At 50.0% G+C, this 23,541-nt stretch overlaps 6 protein-coding genes across 6 annotated transcripts; all 6 read left to right on the forward strand.

Annotated features, from left to right (window-relative positions):
* Positions 1-1,380: 1,380 nt before the first annotated feature.
* BO87DRAFT_429093 (fatty acid synthase S-acetyltransferase) lies at positions 1,381-9,662 on the forward strand (the record flags this gene model as incomplete). The annotated part of the gene is made up of 16 exons (XM_025627481.1): positions 1,381-1,967; positions 2,041-2,554; positions 2,614-2,737; positions 2,810-2,922; positions 2,978-3,413; positions 3,476-3,703; positions 3,764-3,925; positions 3,986-6,117; positions 6,183-6,279; positions 6,334-6,359; positions 6,421-7,284; positions 7,368-7,655; positions 7,717-7,823; positions 7,951-8,196; positions 8,253-8,733; positions 8,796-9,662. The coding sequence occupies 16 exons, from the start codon at positions 1,381-1,383 to the stop codon at positions 9,660-9,662; spliced, it is 7,272 nt and encodes a 2,423-aa protein (XP_025476400.1).
* Positions 9,663-11,122: 1,460 nt separating this feature from the next.
* BO87DRAFT_399892 (LysM peptidoglycan-binding domain-containing protein) lies at positions 11,123-11,680 on the forward strand (the record flags this gene model as incomplete). Its single annotated transcript, XM_025625480.1, has 1 exon — positions 11,123-11,680. One exon carries the CDS (start codon positions 11,123-11,125, stop codon positions 11,678-11,680), a length of 558 nt encoding a protein of 185 aa, XP_025476401.1.
* Positions 11,681-13,157: 1,477 nt separating this feature from the next.
* Positions 13,158-14,138, forward strand: BO87DRAFT_429095 (uncharacterized protein; the record flags this gene model as incomplete). Its single annotated transcript, XM_025627482.1, has 1 exon — positions 13,158-14,138. The coding sequence occupies one exon, from the start codon at positions 13,158-13,160 to the stop codon at positions 14,136-14,138; it is 981 nt and encodes a 326-aa protein (XP_025476402.1).
* Positions 14,139-14,525: 387 nt separating this feature from the next.
* BO87DRAFT_399894 (HET domain-containing protein) lies at positions 14,526-16,770 on the forward strand (the record flags this gene model as incomplete). Its single annotated transcript, XM_025625481.1, has 4 exons — positions 14,526-14,871; positions 15,057-15,545; positions 15,612-15,689; positions 15,725-16,770. The coding sequence occupies 4 exons, from the start codon at positions 14,526-14,528 to the stop codon at positions 16,768-16,770; spliced, it is 1,959 nt and encodes a 652-aa protein (XP_025476403.1).
* Positions 16,771-20,539: 3,769 nt separating this feature from the next.
* Positions 20,540-22,183, forward strand: BO87DRAFT_316283 (MFS general substrate transporter; the record flags this gene model as incomplete). The annotated part of the gene is made up of 1 exon (XM_025619727.1): positions 20,540-22,183. The coding sequence occupies one exon, from the start codon at positions 20,540-20,542 to the stop codon at positions 22,181-22,183; it is 1,644 nt and encodes a 547-aa protein (XP_025476404.1).
* A 357-nt stretch (positions 22,184-22,540) lies between these two features.
* BO87DRAFT_341446 (glutathione S-transferase family protein) lies at positions 22,541-23,499 on the forward strand. Its single transcript, XM_025620696.1, has 2 exons — positions 22,541-22,770; positions 22,833-23,499. Exons 1-2 carry the CDS (start codon positions 22,618-22,620, stop codon positions 23,394-23,396), a joined length of 717 nt encoding a protein of 238 aa, XP_025476405.1. The 5' UTR covers positions 22,541-22,617; the 3' UTR covers positions 23,397-23,499.
* The last annotated feature ends 42 nt before the right edge of the window (positions 23,500-23,541 follow it).

Raw genomic sequence — 23,541 nt, forward strand, 5'->3', positions numbered from 1 at the left:
ATCTATCCCAGTCGAGAAGGCGTGGTGCCTTAATCTAGATTCATCCGTCGATATTATATAAGTGCTCTTCTATCTGGAGCAAGTTTGAGAATTGTGGTAGTTTATCTCAATAGGACTAATCCTATCCCTACGTCGATTTAATATGTAGTACTCTAAACTCGGCCTGGACAATGTCTGTCCGCGCGCCGCATATGCATATGTATGTATGTTATGCAGTATATGACGACGTGGCACGTTCTGCAATCGGGCGTGAAAAACTTAACACTCAAGCAGTACGTAGATGGCGTTATACGCCTACAGAGTGGCTGCTATCATGTCAAGAGGTGGTCATCTCCCTCAACTCACCTTCTGGGGCAAGCACGATGCAGACTAGAAATTTAGCAACAATTGAACACACCACCGCCACATACCAAAACATAAGTGCAGACACTGCAGAGATTGTGCTACCACAAAAGAGAACAGCTAACCAAGCCAACGGAGACCGTCCGATGCGGCTGCATAAATTAATGAATATATCATCCGCTTGATACAGTGACTACAGTTCAGATACTGTGACTATATTGTAGGTAATTATTCCGGTGTTAGAATTCATATGACCTGTCATCTTGGCGATCTACACACCTTCTGCATTGGCGCATCCGCGCATGAGTGGAGGTGATCAAATGGGTCCACGTAGCCGGCGGCTGCAGGAGTTCCAGCAAGAGAACATGCCAAAACAGGACAAGGACCGATTTTCTGCTTACCCCATAATGCATGCGTTTTCCGCACTTAAAGGTCGGGGTAAATAGTAGAGTATTACCCCACTGATCGTACCATGGGTTGTAGCTGAAGCCTCGCTATCTTGCAGTGGTTCTTTCGTAAGGACATTTTGGTCTATACCATGCAACAGGCTGCGTAACATATATAGGACCAGGTGTTGCATCTGGGTTTGGGGGGACATCCCTTGCTGTATTTTGGACACAACCATGGCCTCTCCTGGCTCTTTGCATACTGGTTTCTGGGGTTGTACAACAGCTATTCTGCTCGGATGAACAAGCTGCTACATCACATTCCTCGTTAGCCTTTAGTTGTGATGTTAGTCTGGGCTGTATGTGCATTTAGATGTGTTGGACCATGAGTTGATCGGCGGGCTTTGACCTCTTCCGCAAGGGTGGTTTTAACAGGTGAATGATTGTGCTGTAAGGTCAACCACATCCTGTCCGGCATGGGTGGTCGTTGCTGTTACTGTAAACCCCGGAGAGAGTTGATTTTCTGATAGACTAGGTTTCCGTAGTTGGTGATAGTCCTTGAATGGTTATATAAACGGAAGAGTACAGTGTCATTGAAAAGAGAAACATAAGCGACTTCAATACCCTATCAGTGATCCCATCACCTTGCATGATGTATCTTCTTCTGAGAGTCATTTCTTACATCTTGGCGGTTTTACCATTCCTCAGGACAAAGTTGAGCAGCCTTAAATCGACCGAAACGGCCACATCCTGCCCGTTAGCCATTGTAGGGGTGGGGGTGAGGCTTCCCGGTGGAGTCAAAACCGACTCTGAATTCTGGGATCTTCTCGTCAACAAACGGTGTGCTCGAAGGGAACTGCCGCCAGATCGGTACAACATCAATGGATTCTATAGCGAGTCGGGCCAAAGGGGATCCGTGCGTTGCAAGTATGCTTATTGCCTGGATGAAGATATTAGCAAATTCGACGCGGAGTTTTTCAACATCTCCCCTGTCGAGCTGGCCAGGATGGACCCACAGCAACGTCTCCTATTGAAGGTAGTCTGGGAATGTATGGAGAGCGGAGGTCAGGTCGCATGGCAGGGAAGGGATATTGGGTGTTTTGTCGGGGTCTTTGGGGAAGACTGGCTAGATATGACCCGCAAGGATTATCAGAATTTGGGTCAGGGTCGGGTTGGCGGCACGGGTGACTTTGCTCTTGCCAATCGAGTTTCATACCATTACGATCTCACGGGGCCCAGGTAAGTCGCGCACAGTTGCATCATGCCCGCTCCGTCAAAGAGGCTATGTTGCTGACGTATATAACCACAAAAGCTGCACAGTTCGAACAGCCTGCTCCCCATCTCTTGTCGGTCTCGACATGGCCCAGCGTGCCATTGCAACAGGGGAGTGCTCCTCCGCGATCGTGGCAGGTACTAGCCTCCTTCTTACGCCAACTTATACAATTGCCATGACCGAGGAAGGCGCACTGTGTCCAGACGGAAAATGTAAAACGTTCGACGCTTCTGCAAACGGATACGCTCGCGGGGAGGCAATTAACGCTATCTACGTAAAGAAGCTTGAGGATGCCATTCGCGACAATGATCCAATCCGGGGAGTGATCCGGGGGACGGGTACGAACAGTGATGGAAAAACTGCAGGGCTATCCACACCCAGCGCTGAAGCCCAGGCAGCACTCATTCAAGAGACTTATGAGCAGGCAGGAATCCCAGACACTTCGCAGACAGCATATATCGAGGCTCATGGCACAGGAACATCTGTTGGAGACCGAACTGAGGCTGCTGGGATTGCCAAAGTGTTTGGTGAAAAGGGTATCATTATGGGAGCGGTAATATTCGTCCTCTGTCAGCAGCCTTAAGATTTGCAACTAACAGCCTGTCGTTCTAGGTGAAACCCAATTTGGGTCATTCAGAGGGTGCTTCTGGACTTACTGGCCTAATCAAAGCTGTGCTTGCTCTCGAACACAAACAAATCCCGCCAAACATTAACTTCTCTAGACCTAATCCAGGCAGTATGACAAAACCTTCAATTTCCGTTTGTCACGTCTATGGCCAATGCTGATAGTTTTCTGTGTGCCTTCCAGTACCCTTTGAGGAAGCCCGACTCAAAGTGCCCACAGAGACGCTGCCCTGGCCAGTGAACCGCATGGAAAGGGTCAGTGTCAACTCCTTCGGTATTGGAGGCGTGAACGCACACGTAAGACACCGTCCAGTAAGCTCAGATATTTGCGAAAATGCTCTAATTCTTGTAGACTATTGTCGAAGCAGCCCCGTCCAACGTTCGTGGTTTGAAGAGGAATAAAGACTGCAAAAGGCGGTCTTATGTTCATGTTGTTTCTGCCGACAGTATGGAATCACTTGCAGACCGGCTTCACGCAACGAAGGAATATCTGGCTAACAGGCGAGTGCCCACAATTGATGTCGCATACACACTCGGTCAACGTCGAGATCACATGGTCTGTCGAGGCTTTGTCACTAGTGACGACCATGGTCAACCTGCCGTGTCGGATACGCGCAGAACCCCTGCGAAGGACCAACCCCTAGCCTTTGTCTTCAACGGACAAGGTGCGCAGTGGGCGGGTATGGCTTCCGAGCTTCTGTGGGCTTTTCCTTCCTTTCGCAGCAGCATAGAAAAAATGGATATGACCTTGAGGGTCTTAGAAGATTCTCCATCGTGGACGATCTTAGGTATGACGGATGCATCTTGTTGCTTCGCTGCAAAAAGCCTATCCTAAATAGTATCGATTTAGACTGTCTTGCAGATGCAGCTTTCGCATTCTGGACCAACAAAGCAGAGTTTGTACAGCCTCTGTGCACTGCACTTCAGATTGCACTTGTGGACCTATTGGCTGCGTGGAACATTAAGCCAGCTACGGTAGTGGGCCATTCCAGTGGAGAAATAGCTGCAGCTTATGCAATGGGAAGCTTGACAGCCGAAGAAGCAATCACAATTGCTTTCTACCGCGGGAAATTTGCCAGTTCGCTCCCGATTGAAGGAGCCATGGCTGCCATCGGTCTGAGCCCATAGGAGGTTGAAGAGTTCCTGGTGGAGGGGGCAGTCATTGCCTGTGAGAATAGCCCTCACAGTGTGACCATCTCCGGCGAAGTGGAGAAGGTAGAGGCAGTGGATCACAAGATCAATCTTGCGCGGCCGGAAGCCTTCTATAGGCGTCTACAGGTCAATATTGCGTATCACTCCCGTGAGTTTCATACCTACTTTGTACATTTTTGCCAACTATACTGAAAATAGCGGTATACAGATCACATGAAAGCTATTGGAGAGGCATACAGAACCATTCTCGAGAAACTTGTTGGAACTCATCCACCCCTTCCATATTCCACAGTGAGCGTAGATTCTCAGTCAGGTCTGCCTCAATTGGACGCCGCGTACTGGCAGAGGAACCTAGAGTCTCCTGTGCGCTTCTGCTCTGCGGTTCAGTCCTTACTAAAAGGTGAAGAAGGTGCCGTCTTCGTCGAGATCGGGCCGCACTCAACACTTGCCGGCCCCCTCCGGCAGATCTTTTCATCTAACCGACCCCAGTCTATTGTTACGTACATTCCCACACTTGTAAGAGGAAAGAGCTTGGTTAGCAGTATGATGGCTACTGCGGACCATATCTTTACTCTTGGAGTAGACGTCAACCTCGGCCTTGTCAACGGGACCGAGAACGAGACGGTTCTCACTGACCTTCCCCTATACTCGTGGCAGGAACGCACCGCATACTGGGAAGAAAGCAGAGTCACGAAGAGGTGGAGGTTCCGGACCTTCCCCAATCATGAGCTTCTGTGGTCATCGGTGCTCGAAGCCAGCGATTTGGAGCCTGCATGGAGAAACATCCTTCAACTGGAGGATGTACCGTGGTTGGAGGACCACCGGGTTGGTGGTGATATTGTCTTCCCAGGTGCCGGATATATCGCTATGGTGGGAGAAGCTGTTCGAAGGGTTACTGGAATCCATGAGTATACAATTCATCGGCTGCATATGAATAATGCTTTGCTACTTCATGCAGGGAACCCGGTGGAGCTTATAACCAATCTCAGACCAGGAAGGATCACGAGCGTGTCAGACTCAGCGGCTTTTGAGTTCACGATCTCCTCGTTCGCCAATAACCACTGGACGAAGCATTGTACTGGGTTTGCCAGGGCCGGTCGATGGACACAAAACACCATCTGCCGTCTTATGGATGCTTTGCCTCGAAGAGTCAACCCGACCGTCTGGTACCGCGCCCTTTCCGCGCTTGGCTTGACATACGGCCCAACCTTCCAGGGCCTAGAAGACATTACAGTGGATCCGACAGGGGGTAATGCAACAGCCACGGTAGATGGAAACTTTTCGCATAGCGAGTCGTTCTACCACATCCATCCCACCATCATCGACCAGTGTCTGCAGCTAATGATCTTGGCCAAGTGCGGTGGCAAGCCACGGAAGATTGGGCGGCCAGTGGTACCAAAGGCAATGACCGAGCTTCAAATTGCACCAGTGAGCCAGGCTCTTCGAATTCAAGTATCAGTTGGTGCAGCAGATGGCGACGTACTTGACGGTCGCATAATGGCATTCTCAAATGGGCAACCTGCTCTCCAGATGGAGGGCTGCACATTCAGTAGTCTGGACGTGCAGGTGAAAGTTGATGATCTTGCGGCGGCGCAGATGAGGTGGGCTCCTCACATTGATCTGGTGCGGCATCAGGATCTTTTCGAGGTGATGTCTAGCAAAGATGCTGTTGTTCTGCTTGAGCAACTTACTGTTCTTTGCGTCCATGAAGCTTGCGACAAGCTCCGATTTACAGCCGTCGAGGTCGAGCACTTCACCCGCTACAAAAGCTGGCTGGAGGCGGAAACGACCCGCCTTGCCAATGGCGAGTACGACCATATCATCCCCGAGGCCTCTCAATGGTCAACATTGGATTCGCGACAACGAGGTTTATTAATTAAGGCAAGATCCGTGGAAGCCTTGTATAATGAGCAATCAGCACCACTGAGCTTGGCTATCGAATCGATATTGGAGAATATTGAGGGTCTGGCTAAAGGCGAAGTTCAACCGCTGGAGCTCCTGACAAAGAATAATGTGCTGTCAAACATATACACTGCGAAGAATCAGATGGACTCGTTCTTCGCGACTATAGGCCATACCAGACCTACAATCAAAGTCCTTGAGATCGGCGCAGGCACTGGCAGCACGACGGCGAGGGCCCTCAGGTCGCTTGTTACTGATGACGCGGTGCGAATGTACTCACAGTATACATTTACAGATATTTCACCTGGCTTCTTTGCTACGGCAAAGGAACAGTTTCAGAATTACGAGCAGGTGGATTTCCGTGTTCTCGATATTACCAAGGATATCGAGGAGCAAGGCTTTTCACCTCACAGCTTTGACTTGATCATCGCTGACAATGTGAGACCCATGTTTTACCTATGTCTTCCCTTTCAGTTTTCTTTCATCGGCTGACATCAATGCAGGTCCTACATGCAACCCCCTCACTTCATGCCACGCTTCGTAATGTTCGACGGCTGCTGGCTCCCGGCGGTACACTTTTCCTACAAGAGCTTTGCACAGGTGAGCCGTGAAAATCCCAACGACCTTCTCGAAGAGTAGCTCAGACGTTGCCAGAGATGCTTTTTATAGGTTATATCATGGTAAGTTGAGAAGAAATGCTTTATCCATTCTGGAACTGATTGGACGAATAACATATGCCAGGGTACACTTCCCGGATGGTGGTTGGGGAGCGAAGATGGACGCCAGACGAGGCCCTATGTTCCCGTCCAGAGATGGGACGATGAACTACGGAAGGCCGGATTTACGGGTGTCGACTCCGCGATCTTCGATGACGAGCAGCCCTACCATGTCAATGCCTACATCATTTCTTCTCCGGTGGCAGTCGAATGGGATGCTGCACGCACCCCAGTCACCCTTCTATATCGATCCAAGATCAGCGCCGCAGCAGGCAATATCGAACGAGTTCTGATAAAGAAAGGTTACAGCGTGTCATGGCAAAAGTTGGGAAAGGATATGCCAGCAGGGCAACTTGTAGTTTCGTTATTGGATCTAGAAGGCCCATTTTTCCACGGAATCGCTGGCGAGGACTGGAACGCCTTCGTTGCCTATGTTACCTCGAGCGAGTTTGGGAGCATGATCTGGATAACGAAGAACTGCCAAATCCACTGCAATGATCCGCGCTATTCATTAGTGTTGGGAGTTGCGCGCATTGTTCGATTCGAGTTATCTCTCGACCTTGTGACAGTAGAAGTTGATGAGTTTTCTTCTCAAGAGGCAGCGGAGAGTCTGGAGAAGATCATCGCAAACTTCCCCGCCCAGAAAAACCGAGACGGCGCAGATATTGACCCGGAATATGCGATCGTCGACGGCACAACACAGGTTCCTAGATATTTCCCATATTTTCCAAGCGAGCACGTGGATGATCCGGAAGAGGGCACTGGGAGGAAGCTATGTATTGACAAAAAAGGATCGCTGAATTCGCTGTCCTGGGCGCAGACCCACTCAAGGGAATTGGACGATTATCAGATTGAGATTCGTTTGGAGGCTGTTGGACTTAACTTCAAGGTAGGCAGAACATACAACCGAGTGTTTTGTTAACGACCCAATGGGCAAAGTTGACAACTTCTGACAATATGTTCTACCTTCAGGACGTGCTTATTGCAATGGGCATCATCGGTGGATCCAAGACCGCTCTAGGACTGGAAGGGTCAGGAACGGTTACCAGGACCGGACCTGGTGTGACCCGCGTCCAGGAAGGCGATCGAGTGATGACCGGGGCTTCAAAAGGATGTTTCTCTAGCAGAGTGATTATGACAGAGAGTCTCTGTGTTCGTATTCCGGACAATCTTAGTTTCGAAGACGCTGCCACCATGCCGAGCGTGTTTTTAACCGCGATCCATTCGCTCATTGAGCTTGCGAAGTTGCAAGCGGGAGAGGTATGTCTTTCCCCGAAGTAGTCAATTATACTGACTCCCTCAAACTAACAACTGATCCCAGACTATTCTCATCCATTCAGCTTGTGGGGGCGTTGGCCAAGCCGCTATCCAGATCAGTCAAATGATAGGCGCCGAGGTTCGTCAAGCATATAGGGGTAGCAGCGCCATGTAAACCGGTCTTTGAAGCTGACGGGACTTAGGTTTATGCAACAGTTGGGAGCGAAGAGAAAGTCCAATTTCTTACAGAAAACTTCGGGATCCCCAGATCTCAAATATAAAATTCACGAGACTCCAGCTTCGCAGATAAGGTCCGGCACGATACCGATGGGAGAGGAGTGGACGTGGTGCTGAACTCGTTGTCTGGAGAGTTGCTCCACGCATCCTGGCGGTGCGTTGCCAGCTTCGGAACAATGGTAGAGCTAGGCAAGCGTGACTTTCTCGACTATGGAATGCTCAGCATGAACGAGTTTGCAGACAACCGGAATTTCTCCGGTGTCGATCTATCCGTGTTGATCGACAGAAAGCCCCACGTGATTCAAAGGTAAGGGAATATCTCGCGCAGGTATCATGCAATTTGCTGACCATTCTATGACACAGGTATCTACAGCAATGCGCAGACCTTCTCCAACAGGGTCATCTGAAGCCGATCTACCCCAACCACGTGTTCGATGCTATTGACGTGGTAAAGGCATTCAGATACATGCAAGGTGGACAGCACATTGGGAAGATAGTAGTGAAAATGCCAGAAGGCCCGGAGCAATTACCCACAAATATTGCTCTTGAATCTACACCACTCTTTGCTAGCGACAAGTCATACCTCCTTGTCGGTGGCCTTGGTGGACTAGGTCGAGCTGTCTCAGCGTGGATGATAGAGAATGGAGCCCGGCATCTGGTTTATCTTTCCCCTACTGCGCACACCAAGCCCAGGACGCAGGAGGTATTCCGCGAACTCCAAGCGTTGGGTGGCAATACAACGCTGGTTACAGGAACTGTCACGGACATCGAGGACATCAGGCGAGCAGTAGACCTTAGCCCTCGACCAATCGCTGGTGTGCTACACATGCCAATGGTGTTACGGGTAAGATTTTCTGGAAACACAGTTTACCCTGGCAATAACCACTAACCAATGAGTTCTACCAGGACCGATCTCTGGTGGACATTACAATAGAAGACTGGGAGGGAGCGACCGCACCCAAAGTACAGGGGGCGTGGAACCTGCACACAGTCTTTGACCACAGCATAGACCTGGACTTCTTCCTCCTCATCAGTTCCATTGTGGGCCATCAAGGGAACTGGGGGCTGACCAACTACGCTGCTGGCGGCACACTCCAAGATGCCCTCACGCGTCATCGCCGAGCGCTGGGACTGCCGGCAAATGTGATCGACGTCGGGGTCATGGGTGAAGTTGGCTTTGTCAGTGAAGACCCCGCACTTTTCCAGAAGTTAAAGGGTGTGAACCTCTTACTCTGGGAGAGCGAGGTTCTGCAATCTATCCGGGTGGTTTTAAGTCAGCAGTGTGCCGCAAAGGCCGCAGGAGCCGAATGCTCCGGTGGCATCGCCGACCTCCTTGTCGGCTCCATATCCAAAACAAGGGGACTCAATGGCCTTGCGAAGGACGATGTTCGAGTGAGCGTACACCGGAATCTTAGCACATCTCGCAGCACCGCCCTAGTCTCGGGCGACAGTCCACTGAAACAATTTCTCAACAGAGTAGCTGCGAACCCCGACATCTTGAACGACGACTCAAGCCTCGAGATTGTGACTGGTGAGATTGTAAATATGGTTTGTTCAATCATGTCCCTGCGTAAGGAAGACATGGATGTCACCTCCTCGTTGACTGCCCTGGGTCTTGATTCTCTAGTCAGTGTCGAGATCCGCAGATGGTGGCGGCAGAACCTCGGGCTCGAGATCAGCGTGCTGCAAATCACCTCCTTGGGTTCCGTCCAGCAGCTAGGTGTGCTGGCCATTAATTCACTTCGGGAGAAGTACCTAGGGGATAATTTTTGACCTGGCGTCTACGGCATGAATTGCAGGCCTGCATGGCAATCTCCTTACGAAACGGACGCACGCCCAGTTCTGAGACATGCAACTTTCCTACGGTTGTGCTTGGATGATAAGGGCTATTTTCCGTGATAATGGCTGGTTCAAGGCCGCTTCGAGGCTGCGATGGAGTCAGGCTCTGCCGCGCACCCACACATAGCAGATTCGGGAACTACTAGTGCAGGGGTGTCAGACCAGGGACATAAAAACAGCTTCAGAAGATTTGGAAGATTCTCATACTTACTGACATCATTTAAGGCACCAGCAAAGCTTGGGACTTGGGGTTAAAAATTCGGCCCTTCTCATTGTTCTGAATAAATATCTAAAACCCATGCCCCGGATTGTCACTAGCTTGAATATATTCAAAACATTTCAAAACACCTCGGAGATGTAGCTGTCATGGAATAAGTCATTCAATAAAAGTTCGTTTTCCGATTTAAAAAGCTGTCCTTAAAGAGATCTCACATCAATTTTGAATATCTTCTTATATAAAAAAAGGCATTTGATACCAGACCTCATAATGATATGATCCTCGTGTCTTTGAGAAAATGTTGACGACCATGTCATCTCAATTCTGTGCTCGCAATCACCCTCCCCGAAAACCACACGCCTGCCTTATCACCGAAGTAGGCTGTCTCCGGATTGATAAGGGGGACAACAACCAAAAAGGCCGATAAGTCAATCTTTTCCAAGGCCTCAAAATTTCAGAACGAGAAGAGAGTAGTCCCACAATCTATATTGCTCCTTATACCTTTTTCCCTTTTCAGGTACAATCTGCAGTAGCTTGCCCGCGACTGCCGGGGATTGATAGCTATCAGTTTCCACTACCTTAGCATAGCTTTTTCAACATGCTGCAAGCACTTGTCCAGATCTACTTTGTTTCACAGCACAGCCCCATCATGCAGTTCATCCAGTATGAACACCGGGATTTGCAAATATAGGGTCCCAGCCCCAGATGGCGACTGTGAGGGTAGGCGGATGGGATAAGATCTTCGCCGTTGCGGCCCCGTCCCCGCGGGAAGCCATTATCTCCGAGTCTGCAATATACTTTAAGCTTACGCGTTTGAGAAAGATCGCCAGCACTCCCTCCATCGAATATCTAATTGCGACACTGGACGCATCATCCCTAACAACCCGACCATGGAAGGGACGCAGTTTCTGTATGAACATAAAATGAGAACGCCCTCGCCCATAATTCCTATCAACTACACTTCGCTCATCATACAGCAAAAAAAGTCACTCCCTTAACTACAAACCTTGTCGCTCTTTGAAAATTACATTCATTTGACCTTAATCCTTCTACCATGCACTTCCTGTCTCTCGCAGCACTGCCTTTCCTGGCGTCAGCAGCCACGGCCGCGCCTACCTGCAACCGCTCGCACCTAAACAGCACCGTCGGTCTCTAGACCGTCCAAGAAGGCGACACCATGGCCAGCGTCTCCAACTCGGTAAACCGCGGAATCTGCGATATTGCCCGACTCAACCGCATGGCCGATGCCATGATCCCCTTCTTGACAGGAGAACATCTGCTCAAACCCCCGGAGACATGCACCCCCGACAACTCCACATGTCTGCTCTTTCCTAGCCACAACGACAACTACGCCGACTGCGTTTCCGGTGGCCCTCACCCCTACTACACCGTGAAGGGTGACACTATCCGCACTATCGCCCTGAGACTGAACATCACTGTCGACGCCCTCTCCGCAACCGCTCAGGGTGGAGTCAGTGATCCTGACGCCCTGGTGCAGGTGAACAATGAGCTGAAAGTCCCCCAATGCAGTCCTAGTGCGTGTGAGCTCGAGCCGTACCAACTTATTTACGGCACCTACAAAGATCTAGCGGACAAGTTTGGCTCCACTGTGGGCCAGATCATGGCGTTTAACCCGACGTATAATCACTCGGATGTAGCTAGGGGTGAGGGTGCCGTTATTATTTTGCCCAAGAACTGCAGGAGCTTGGGTGATAATGTTACTGTTATTTCTTAGGCATCGAATTTTGTCGGTGATGCTGTAAGGAGGATGGGGGTGTGGATAGAATGTGTTTGTACATAGTGTATGTACTATATTGTCTTTCTTGATAGATTATTTATTTGGACCATTGATATGGTGAGTTGTCAGACGTTTTCCTGGCCCCCATTATGCTGCTACGTCTTTTCGTGTTCATAAGAACTTAGAAGTGCGGAAGATTTGTGGTATATTTGGCTGGGGGGTGGCCAGCCGCACAAGGTAAGCTTAGTACTGGGGAGCTATTTAATGTTACACTACCGGAACTACCATATGAGAGTGATGAGAGGATTTGAGGAATAGGTAGTTTTCTGTTCATTCATAGCCGGATTCTAAGAATGCTATTCACGGCCAGAACCCTACTCTCAATCCCAACACTAGTAGCTGATCTTAACAAGAATGACGCAGAGTAGCGCATCATCACAAGAAACTTGTGACTAGCAACGCCGCTCAATCGAAGCGATACAATATCCATCACCCAAACCGATCATCAATGATGATATTCATGTAATGATCCAACGACATGTCAGTATCGCACTCAACGATCCGCAGGCATCGGATAGCTATCCTCCGGAGGAGTAGATGTATATCGGCATTCCAAGCAAACAACATGAATGCAGCGATTCCTTCCGCCAACGCTTTCACCTACTGCGGATGGTGGACCACTGCACACATAGTGACGCACGATGTTGTCCTGTCCACATTTACAGCAGGTCCATCCCCTATCACACATGTCCTTCGTCACGCAATCCTCTCGAGTACAGAGTGCTCCAATGGTGGTAAAATGGCGCGTGCTGTGCTCAGAGCACGGCTTACATCGTCTGCTGCCTTGCACTGGATGTGCTTTTGGGCAGTAGGTGGTGATGGATTGCCAGATGTGGCCACAACGGTGGAATCTGATGGAAGAGTAACACATTGTGCTTCGCCTTTTGCGAATAGTATTGGCTGTGGACGGGTCTTGCCGAAACTGGACCTGCGCTAGAAATTTCGATAGTGGGTGTGTTGGTGTTGGTACTTTAATTAACCAGGCAGGATAAACATTTATACAGCAATCGAGTGAGAAGAATAATCATCTCTCTTGCATTATTGTCGGAATATTCCGAAACAGAATTTTGATCAGAATAAGGTGGCTGCCGATCACGAGGGGGCATTTGCCGCAACAGTTACAGTTATAATCTTCCTCAAGAGTTCTGGTCGCTGCTAACCTATGGTGTGGTTCTGAGCACTTCACCGAACTGAATGAGTCAGAGGTGTGTAGAAGGAGGACTATAAATAAGTGTACAACAACCCTCTCCTGTTTGAGTAAGTGGTTGTGGTCACTAGGTTGTACATTCCACCGAAAGTGAACACATTGACTCGCCCGGTCGCCATTCAACAACCTACATGCTAACAAACCGCCGCTCTTGCGTACCAATCACTCTTTGCACCAATGATTTCTGGTCAGCATATAGGACCCAAAATGACAGCCCCAAGTCCCGTCTGGGCAGTCCAGGACATCGTCTATGGTAAACATGATATGTGGGCGGAGCTCGACATTCCATGCAAAGGCAAGCGTTTTCGAATAGAGATTTCCCCCGAGAACTTCGTCAACTCGCAGACATCTTTCAGCAAGTATGCACGATATATTAACGACATGTTTGACCGAGGCTGCCAAACCACATACAATAGATTCTATGACTGGGTTGTAGCTCCATTCCTTCCTAATCTTGCTGAAGTTCAAGCCCCGCCATTAGATAGAGGAGCTTTCACACTTCGTGATTACCTCGATCCGGAAACATATTTCTTGAAGCTTTACTTTGTCGATGAGAGGATGGAACCCCGGTTCGACTATGATGTTCAAATGCCGCTACGCGAACCGGGTGTTTACATAGGCGACGTGGCCCTTCACCCCGGTTGGAGCGAATACACACCAGAAACAGTACAACAGTGCCTCAGCGACGGTCAATATGGATATTCTAAGCACCCAAGGAAGGTTTGTGTCGATGGAAAATTATGTTTCTTCAAGGAGCCCCGCAGCAAGCGAGAGCTCCTCCGTGAGTTGGACGTGTACGAGAAAATGGAAACAAAAGGACTGAGCAACAATTCGCAAGTACGTGTACCTCGGCTTATCGGTGTGGTATATGCTGGTCAGCACTGCCGTCATGCTATCGGTATTTTGTTATCGTTGGTAGACTGCGACAATCGTACCCTTTCATGTGCACTACATGGTGAAGTCACAATTGCGCAGCGGAGGAAATGGGAGGAGCAAATTACTACGACTGTGGAATTATTGCATGAGGCTGACATTATTTGGGGAGACGTAAAGCCGAACAATGTGTTGATAAACAGGAACGAGGATACATGGGTGATCGATTTCGGTGGTGGTTACACGCCAGGATGGGTGGCGAAGGAGCACATGGAGACAATGGAAGGCGATAGAGACGGCCTTTCGAAAATCTAGGACAGAATATACTGGCACGATGGAAGTGAGGGAGGAAAACTAGCCTGACAAGGAGAGGAGGCGCATGAGAGAGGGATGAATCAATTTTGAGCGGGACGTCGATTCGGCTAAGATCCAGAACTCTACTAGGGGTATAATTCTCTCATTGACACCTTTTAACATGTGTCAGGTCATTGGACACTGGTAGTCACTATTAGTAGGTAGTTCCAGTCAAATGAACATGATTACTGCGTTTGTTCAGCTAATTCGGCTGCGGTGTGTGAGGTGTCATCTTGCCACTTCGTTTCAATTTGAGACCCGAGAAGGGTGCTATTAAGCATGGATACTGAGTCCCTCCATTTAAGTACGTCTCCATTTGAGTACGTCTCTATTTGACTACGTCCAGCAATGAAGGTATCTAGCTCACTTTGCCAGCGCTGCAAAGTCCTCCAGTTCAATGACGAAGAACATGGGGCCGTGAAAGAATGGAAATGGGGCAGGCACGAGGTTATCTTTGACAAATTTGACCCGGAGGGGCCTAGGTTTGAGGATAAGGAGCTTCGAACGCAAGCCATTTTCCTGGATTATGATCTCTTCGACTATTTTCCTGATCTTCCTGTCCTGTCGGCCTCTAGTGCATCCGGATGTGGCATGTGCTTTGCCATCCGTGAGAAGATAATCCAACTCGAACGAAGGGCACACACCAAGCACAAGAGCGTGTTGATCTGCAAATTTTGCTTTCGTTATACGTTAAGTGACTCAAAGAGACCCTTTGATTTCTTTTCTACATTATCACATCTCGCAGTCCATTCAAATTGATCGGGGATCGAGATTATGACAATTCAAATACTGTCAGCTTTGATGTGCAGGCCGAGACAAGTCGTACGCACTCCAATAAGTGTTGGCTTATTATGATACACACCTCTGACCTACTAATAGACCCATGCAGAAACTGGCTTCGCATTCAGAGAGCGCCTGTACTGCATCCTCTGTCTGATAAAGGCCGGGCCCAGTTACGCAAGCTGGCAAAGAAGTCATACAAAACATCCAAAGACGCACATCTTCCTACCCGCGTGATAGATGTTGGCTATTGGGTAACTCGTTCAAAGATGCGCCTAGTGGTCAACCGAGGGTCCCACAAATGGGCAAGCCGAGGTAAATATGTTGCTCTCAGCTATTGCTGGGGCAGTGAAGAAGATGCCGCAGATCAGCTCAAAACAACTAAGGCGTCGTTATGTGAAAACATGAAAGAGATTAAAATGGAATCTCTGCCGAAAACAGTCTCTGATGCCGTTCTCGTTTGCCGGGCAATGCGCGTGCGATATCTTTGGGTGGATGCACTGTGCATTATACAAGACAGTCAAGATGACTGGGAGAGAGAATCAGCTAAGATGGCAGGAATATATGAGAACTCGTATTTTACCCTGTGTGCCTTGCAGGGCAATTCATGCCAGAGCGGGTTTCTCACTCAGCCACAGCGACATCTCGTCAAAGTCCCTTTTCAGTCAACTTTAAACCCATCGATATCCGGCTATTACTACATATACCATGTCATGGGGTACTACAGGAAGAGTATGACAAGTCTCTGCTTGAGGGCCATCCTAAAGACCCAGATTTGTCACAAAATCACGATCTTGCACAATTTAAGCAATCGCCCTTTGACTGCGATCTGAAAGAAAGTCAATGGAACACTCGTGGCTGGACTCTTCAAGAAGCGTTGTGTAGCCCTCGTCTACTCCTTTTTGGCACACGAATGGTTCATTCGATTGTTTTGCGACTTCGGCAGTCACAGGGTGGGTCGGTCGATATTGTGTCTCAGCCATGGGGCCAGAATTTTCACGTGGATGGATGCCAACCATTATGCCTATTTCCACGTGGATGGCGTATCATGATTGAAAGATATTCCGCTCGCCATTTCTCGTATTCGAGTGATAAATTACCAGCAATATCTTCATTGGCCCGAAAGTTTGCATCACAGACCAAGGGTGAATATTTGGCCGGCATTTGGAGTGACGAGCTTGCAGAAGACCTTCTCTGGGCCCCCCAAGGGCTTAGAACACTTGATTCCTTCTTGACACCTCCAGAAGAGTATTTGGCCCCCTCATGGAGCTGGGCATCCCAGTGCAATCCAATTGAATGGCCTATACTTTACGACCTCAAACCTGAATGTCGAATCGCTTCCATAAGAACAACAACGGGCCTGGATCGATATGGGAAAGTACAAAGCGGCTTTATCACACTGCAGACCAAAGTGTTCGTGATCCCTTCATCAACGAAGATGCAGCGCCGCCGAAAAGCAAGCCTCGGCAATAATGTCGAATTTCCGTATGAGCTTACATCAGCCGATGGAGAGTACCTTGCCCATCTTCGCTTCGACTGGACAGATCTTACAATTAATGATGATAAGTTCCTTGAAGCAAAACAGGAAACTACCCAGCTGTCCATGGTGCTAGTCTCGAGGAATGATTGTCACCCTAAATATCCTGGATCTCATGATTTTGATGGTTCATGGCGCTTTTTGGGCTTACTTGTGCTACCGACAGAGACATCTGGCAGTTATCGGAGAGCAGGAATCTTCCTCTGTGGACCCCGCGACTTGCAAGGCCCGAAGTTCTGGGATGGAATTGATACAACTACAATTACGTTGTTGTAGCGGGGTATTTGGAACCTTTTTTTTCAGGAGATATAACGTGAATGAGGTAGATGTTAAGCAGAAATGCTATGAGAGGAATACCACTTACATCTACCCTACCTACAGCGCCATGTACGGTGATAATAGATGGGTAGCTCTTGCCTGTATTAACCTCTGTCGCAAATATTTTCATACGTTCACTACGGGCAAACATAAGCCTTCCGCCGATTGATTACCATCTTTCTGTGGGAAGGGATGTATAGTTTGCCAAATGTATACAAGTAGGCAAAGAGAAGTCGGCAAATTGTGAAAGCTTGGAAGAGACTGCGCCGCGCGGGATAGGGCGCTATATGCCACGCTACAGTATGGCACTAAGAAGTAACAAGAAAGTCCAGTAGCTCATCGTCTGGCCAGAAATTTTCCGGATGTTAGTGGTAAAGCAAGGAACCACTTCGAAGCCCGGATACTCAAGCTACAAAACCGGTTATGGCTGGATGTCAAGATGGCGTGCGAAGTATATTGGAGATAAGTTCCGTGTGTTATTAGCCAGGAACGGCTATAGAGAACGAAAATTAGGAAATGATAGGACCAGAGAATTATTTTCACCACGTTATCGGAAAATAAGACAGACCGGACATGTGGGTACTACTGTGCTCCATTCCCCGGAATGTAACCGAAGTACACGCTAGCTGGGATTCCGATAGGCACACGGATAGTATGAGTTTCGATGTGTTTCCATGGACTTGCGAGATTGAGGTGAAAATCCTTTCATTCTACAGCAGCGGATTCTCCCGACCTGCTCGATCAACCGTGGCTGTTCTAAATTCGCTGCAAATCCAGCCATAGTGTTCTTCACCAACACCAGGAATGCGTCGTATGCATTTCCTATGGCGGTCTACATGCCTGCCCAAGATGATTCTACATCTTGGGTTTCAGTACAATCTTTGTGTAACTTTGAACTGTGTTGCTGGGTCGGCAGCACCGTCGGAGTCGCCCGACTATCCCGGAAGTGGTATGATGGCCTCCGTCCGACGCGTCGGCCATGACCAGGGCCCCCTGCTTAATGGGGCTTGGCGACACGCTATAATCTTATGGCTTGCCTTGGGCGATGCTTGATGCTGCATTAGCACAATTTTGGATTGATGGACATCGGGCGCACGGCAGGTACTGCCATGATCTGTGTCAGTGAAAGCAAGGTGCCCGTATCCTGAGGTGTGTAGTAGATATAGGATAGATAGTTTTGGTTACACAAGTGGGAATTAGCATCCAAAGCAGGAACTTTAGTTTGCTAGCGGAACCGTGTTACTGCCCCGACCTTCCTTTTCGAATCATGCTGTTAGTGGCCCAACCGAGGAAGTTACTCTGTGCGATTAGGAGTAAGAAGTGGCGTTATTGTACAGGGCAGGCTCGGATGTATACCCTATTATACCAGATCTGCGTGTACTGTGTCCATTCAGCAAATAAGAATTTCTATCACAATTGAATTAATAACCGATTGTGTTCACCGTGAAGCATACTGTGCACTGAGCGCCACAACAGATACGATGTCAGGATACTGAAAACCAGCTGAGGCTACTACGAAGCGCGCAGGATGCGTGACTGCGACGGTGCAGATCGCTCCGAGCCTTGTGCTGCGCGAATTCCTACCAGTAGGCTGCTCGGGTTCCGACACCAGCCCAGTCGTAGGATAGTGAATCCTACCGCAGAGCCGAGACGAGGGCGTGGGTTTTGAGTTTCCTGAAGCCGAGGGACCGGCATGCATATGGACAGCATATGTTACTAGACTCGAATGCAACAAATAGCGCAATGGATTTGAATATCATATGCTAATCAACGCTGCAGGCGGAACCGGTTTGGATGGCTGTCTGCGTGGATGGGAAGGGGATGATGCACTGTGGGTCGCAACTCACTCAATGAGAATCGCCGATGAAATACTTTGTTGCGATCCACCGATTTAGTGCGATGGAGGGAGCGGGGGCGAGAAACGCGGAGCACCAAAAGGAAACATGGTTACGGAAATGTTGTTCCTCCCACTTGAGTCTCGACTTATCTGCGAATGAGACTGCGTGGGATGATTCATGTACTCACCTATGGTCTCGAAGGCGTTGATAGAGGAATATTGTCCATCTGACAGGAGGGAGAATTGGCGGCTATAGAAATTATCCGGACCATAATGTGCGTGAACCTTGTTGAGCCGTATCATACTTCTTCCCCTAGACGCGATGTCGTTCCTCGGGTCGACATTAGGTGTGGCGTCGGGTTGCATCGGGAGGCCGGGATGCGATGCCAGGCGGCACAAGAGAGACGGAATAGCTGCATGGTTCCAAGCCGATAGAGGTTGGTCGTGTACGGATTAGCTTCGCAGCCAAGAGGCTGGACACCTGATTGCAAGGATCGACCCGATATCATCCTCAATACCATGAGGGAGAGCATCTGGCAGCGACTAAACGGACCATGACGTTGGGGAAAGATATCGAAGCGCAAAGTGACGTTGTCAGTTGACACGCGAGCTGAGCCCTGCGTCATGGTGGAGGAGAAGGACATTTTGGAATTGCCGTGGAGGGACGCGGAGAAGGGACTGGGGAAATGGAGGGTGAAGGAGAAGGAGGTGGACGACTGAGTCTACTGTTAGTGTTAGTAGCAGACTACTCTTACTTTGGACTGTGTAGGATCCGGCCAGAGAAGGGCGGCAGAATGCAGGCAGAAACCAGTTGGCCGCCTGACTAGACCTAATTGGGAGGATTGCCAGAAACATACTGCGAAATCATTGGTCTTCTCGTGGGTGAAGCCCTGACGTCATGGGTCACCGCCGGCCCCGGCCGACAAAATGTCGTGCCGATCGGGTTAGCCTGAGCAGGTGACCGTGCATTGCTTTTCCATCTTGTACTACAACGGACCGTGTCCACTCCACAGCCTGTCGCGAAGTCCAGGGAAACCGCCTGCATGGCTACTTTCTGAGCCATTCGAAAAATCCTGTCCTGTACCTTGAACCTGGCACATCGGGCTGCACCTCGGCCGTGTGGTATGTGTCTTTCCGACCTTTTCCCGCCTCGAAGGAAACCGACCCCAGTCGTCGCCACGCAATCAGTACTCTCACACAATCACAACAACCCCAACACCTCCGATTTAGATGCATATCCTCTCGCCGCCGTGGCCAATTAAACGGAATTTGCTGTGGTTAATACAAAGTACTCTTGTACTTAGCATGATGGTCCGAGCTGACCAATTTAGGAGTCCCCGCCTCTGATTAGGGACCCCAGCTCCTCGTCTGACGGGCCGGAACTATGACGCCAGCGAGGGGAGAAGACCTCTTCCGCCGAGCCCCGACTGCCATCGTTATCAGGCTTCTTTAGCGAACGGCTTCTCGGTTTACCCTTTTGGGATACCCATCCTTTGCCATTTGCTAATGAGACTCCCATGGGTAAGCCCTCACGTCATGCCACTGATGGCAGAGATCCGCTCCGCACTTCAGGGTACCAGGTGCCCCGGAGGAAGAATAATGTACCGGGGTGCAGGCAAAATAGCTTCCACAAGAGATCAGCGATCTATAAAGACCCCTCACATCCCATCTGGCAATCAATCGTCACTCCAGCATCATCCTCAGTCCAATCAACCTCCTCTCCTTCTCATCTTCCCGAGACACTGATTGATCTATTCTATTATCTTTATTTCTGCCTTCTCCACCCCGCATGACAAGGGTTCTCACACTGTCCTAGGGTGCGCCTTCTACTCCATCACCATGACGGCAACTGAGCCCACGCCGCAGAACAGTGCCCCTGCCGATCAGAGTATGTTTGACGAGAAGAAGAAGTCTGGCAAGACAGACGATGCTCTCAGAAACCTGACCCGCCGATCGGAATCGGACGATCCCTTCGCCCAGCAGGCTGAGCATGCCTCGCAGCCAACATCTGGAAGTGATACCGATCTGTCCAAGACAGAGCGATCTGACGGCAAGCGGGAGCTAACTGAGGACGATTGTTACGACAAACTTGGCTTTTGCTTCCCTTGGTACAAGAAATGGACAATCCTAACTGTGATCTTCATGGTTCAAATGTCCATGAACTTCAACACGGGCGTGTACTCGGATGCTCTCACTGGCATTGAGAATGAGTTCAATGTTAGCGCTCAAGCGGCCCGTGTCGGGCAGATGATCTTCCTGGTTGCATACGCCTTCGGTTGTGAGTTGTGGGCGCCCTGGAGTGAAGAATTCGGGCGCTGGCCGATCATGCAGCTCAGTTTATTCTTAGTCAATATTTGGCAGATCCCTTGCGCCTTGGCACCTAATTTTGGTACCATCGTCGTTTGCCGTTTCCTGGGTGGTCTGAGCTCTGCTGGCGGTTCCGTCACCCTGGGTATGACTGCAGATATGTGGGAAGTTGATGACCAGGGGTTCGCGGTTGCATACGTCGTGCTTTCTTCAGTGGGCGGGTCTACGATTGGACCCGTCTTTGGTGGATTCATTGGGCAGTACCTCACGTGGCCATGGGTATTCTGGGTGCAATTGATCGTCGGAGGCTTCACTCAAGCTCTGCACTTTGTGTTGGTTCCTGAAACTAGGGCGACCATCCTCTTGGATCGCGAAGCTAAGCGCCGCCGCAAGTCTGGCGAAGATCCCAACATCTACGGCCCTAACGAATTGAAGGAAAGTCGCCTGAGTGTCAAAGAGGTGTTGAGGATCTGGAGACGTCCGTTTGAGATGTTCATTCGCGAGCCCATTGTCCTTTGTTTGTCACTCCTATCTGGTTTCTCCGATGCTCTGATTTTCACCTTCACCGAATCCTTCACGCTTGTTTTCGATCAGTGGGGCTTCAACACCCTCACCAATGGCCTGGCTTTCTGTGCCATTCTCATCGGCTATGTCATCGCATACCTTATTTTCCTGCCGGATGTCTGGCGGCAACGCCAGATCCGCAAGAAGGAAGGCAATGCTGCCCGTCTCGCTGAGCGCCGTCTTCTTCTACTCCTGTTCCTAGCTCCCCTCGAGCCCATTGGCCTGCTGGGTTTTGCATGGACGTCTATCGGCCCTGCCTATGCTCCTTGGATTGCTCCCCTCATCTTCGCCTGTCTGATCGCCATCGCCAACTACTCCATCTACATGGCTACGATTGATTACATGGTCGCTGCCTACGGTGCCTATTCTGCCTCTGCGACCGGCGGCAACGGGTTTGCTCGTGACTTCCTCGCTGGTATTGCGACCATGTATGCGACTCCTCTGTATGAGAACATTGGCGGCAAGTTTCACCTGGCCTGGGGCAGTACCCTGCTGGGGTGCATTGCCGCGTTGGTGGCCATTCCGATCTACATCTTCTATTGGAAGGGCCCCGAAATTCGTCGTCGCAGCAAGTTTGCCCAGACGCTAGCCGCCGATCGCGAGAAACATGCTGGTCGCCGGGCCAGTCGACTTCGTCGCGAGTCGCAGCCGTTCCCTGTTTAGCATCAGGATTATATTACGAGAATTTTTCATTACATATTACGCGGCTACGAGCACATTATATACCCCGCACGCAATACATCTTTTTATCATATATATAACTGTCAAAAGTATAGTATAGATAGCTTATACCCCGATTGTGCAATATAACGTCTTTGATGACGAATTTCTTGGACTTTCTGCGTGAGTAGCGACGTAGGGTCTCGGTTTTTAATTGATAGGCCCGAAGTGATGCCATCCTGGTGGGAAATCACCCGGCGGGCAGGCCATTAATAATCCCGTCGGACGTGTAAGCTTTCTTCCTCCCACGTTTTCCTCCCCGCCGGTTCCATCTGCCGATGCCCCGCTTCTGCCGGCCTTTTTATACCCGCCGGTCCCGCCTCTCGTCTTCACCACTTGACAGCTGTTAACTCCCTTAGTCGATACACATATTCATCATGTCTTCCCCCAAGATCACCCTCTACACCAATCGCACCTGCCCCTGGGCTCATCGCGCCCACATTGTTCTGCAGGAGCTGGGTCTTCCCTTTGAAGAGGTCACCATTGACTTGGACACCCCACGCGAGCCATGGTATCTGGAAGTCAACCCGGTATGTCCGACCTTCATATCCACCTTCTACCAGTATTAGCTAACTCATGTTCTCCATAAAAGCGCGGTCTCGTTCCCTCCCTCTCTTACAATGGTGAAGTTATCACCGAATCCGGCATCGTCGCTCAATTCCTCGCCGACGCATACCCCTCCCACCTCGTGCCCCCTTCAAACACCCCCGAGGGTGCTCTGCAGCGCGCTCGCATCGCCTTCTTCGTTGACACCTACTCCAGCAAAGCTGCCCCACACTACAACGCCGCCCTGCGCGGTGCTACCGAAGCCGACCGGAAGGCCGGCGTTGAGGGCTACGTAGCTGCTATCAAGAAGGAGATCGAGCCGCTCCTGTACCAGGGCTTGGAGGGAAAGGAGCACGGACCTTTCTTCGGTGGTAGTGACAAATTGACTTTGGTGGAGGTGCTGCTTGGATCGTTCCTAATCCGTCTGCACGCGTTCGCGGATAAGGAGGCTGGACTGATTGACCCCGCAATCTGGGAGGGATTGGCGGAGGCGAAGAACTTCAACCGTTGGGCGCAGGCTACTCGGGAGCATCCTAGCGTCAATGGTATCTTTGATGCTAAGGCGTGTGCTGACAGGACGAAGAAGAAGCTTTTGGCGAACAGGAAGTAGATGTTATGTTGAGCCATTGTTAGGTCGATCGCAAAATATATACCTCCAAAGAATCATTACAAAATTCTTCAAGAGCGAATGCATGTTTAAATGCCAAGACGTGGGTATATTACATACAAGTCTAACTAGTAGTCTCATGAAGGGC

Source organism: Aspergillus neoniger, assembly GCF_003184625.1.
Source record: "Aspergillus neoniger CBS 115656 unplaced genomic scaffold BO87scaffold_32, whole genome shotgun sequence".
NCBI lineage: Eukaryota > Fungi > Ascomycota > Eurotiomycetes > Eurotiales > Aspergillaceae > Aspergillus > Aspergillus neoniger.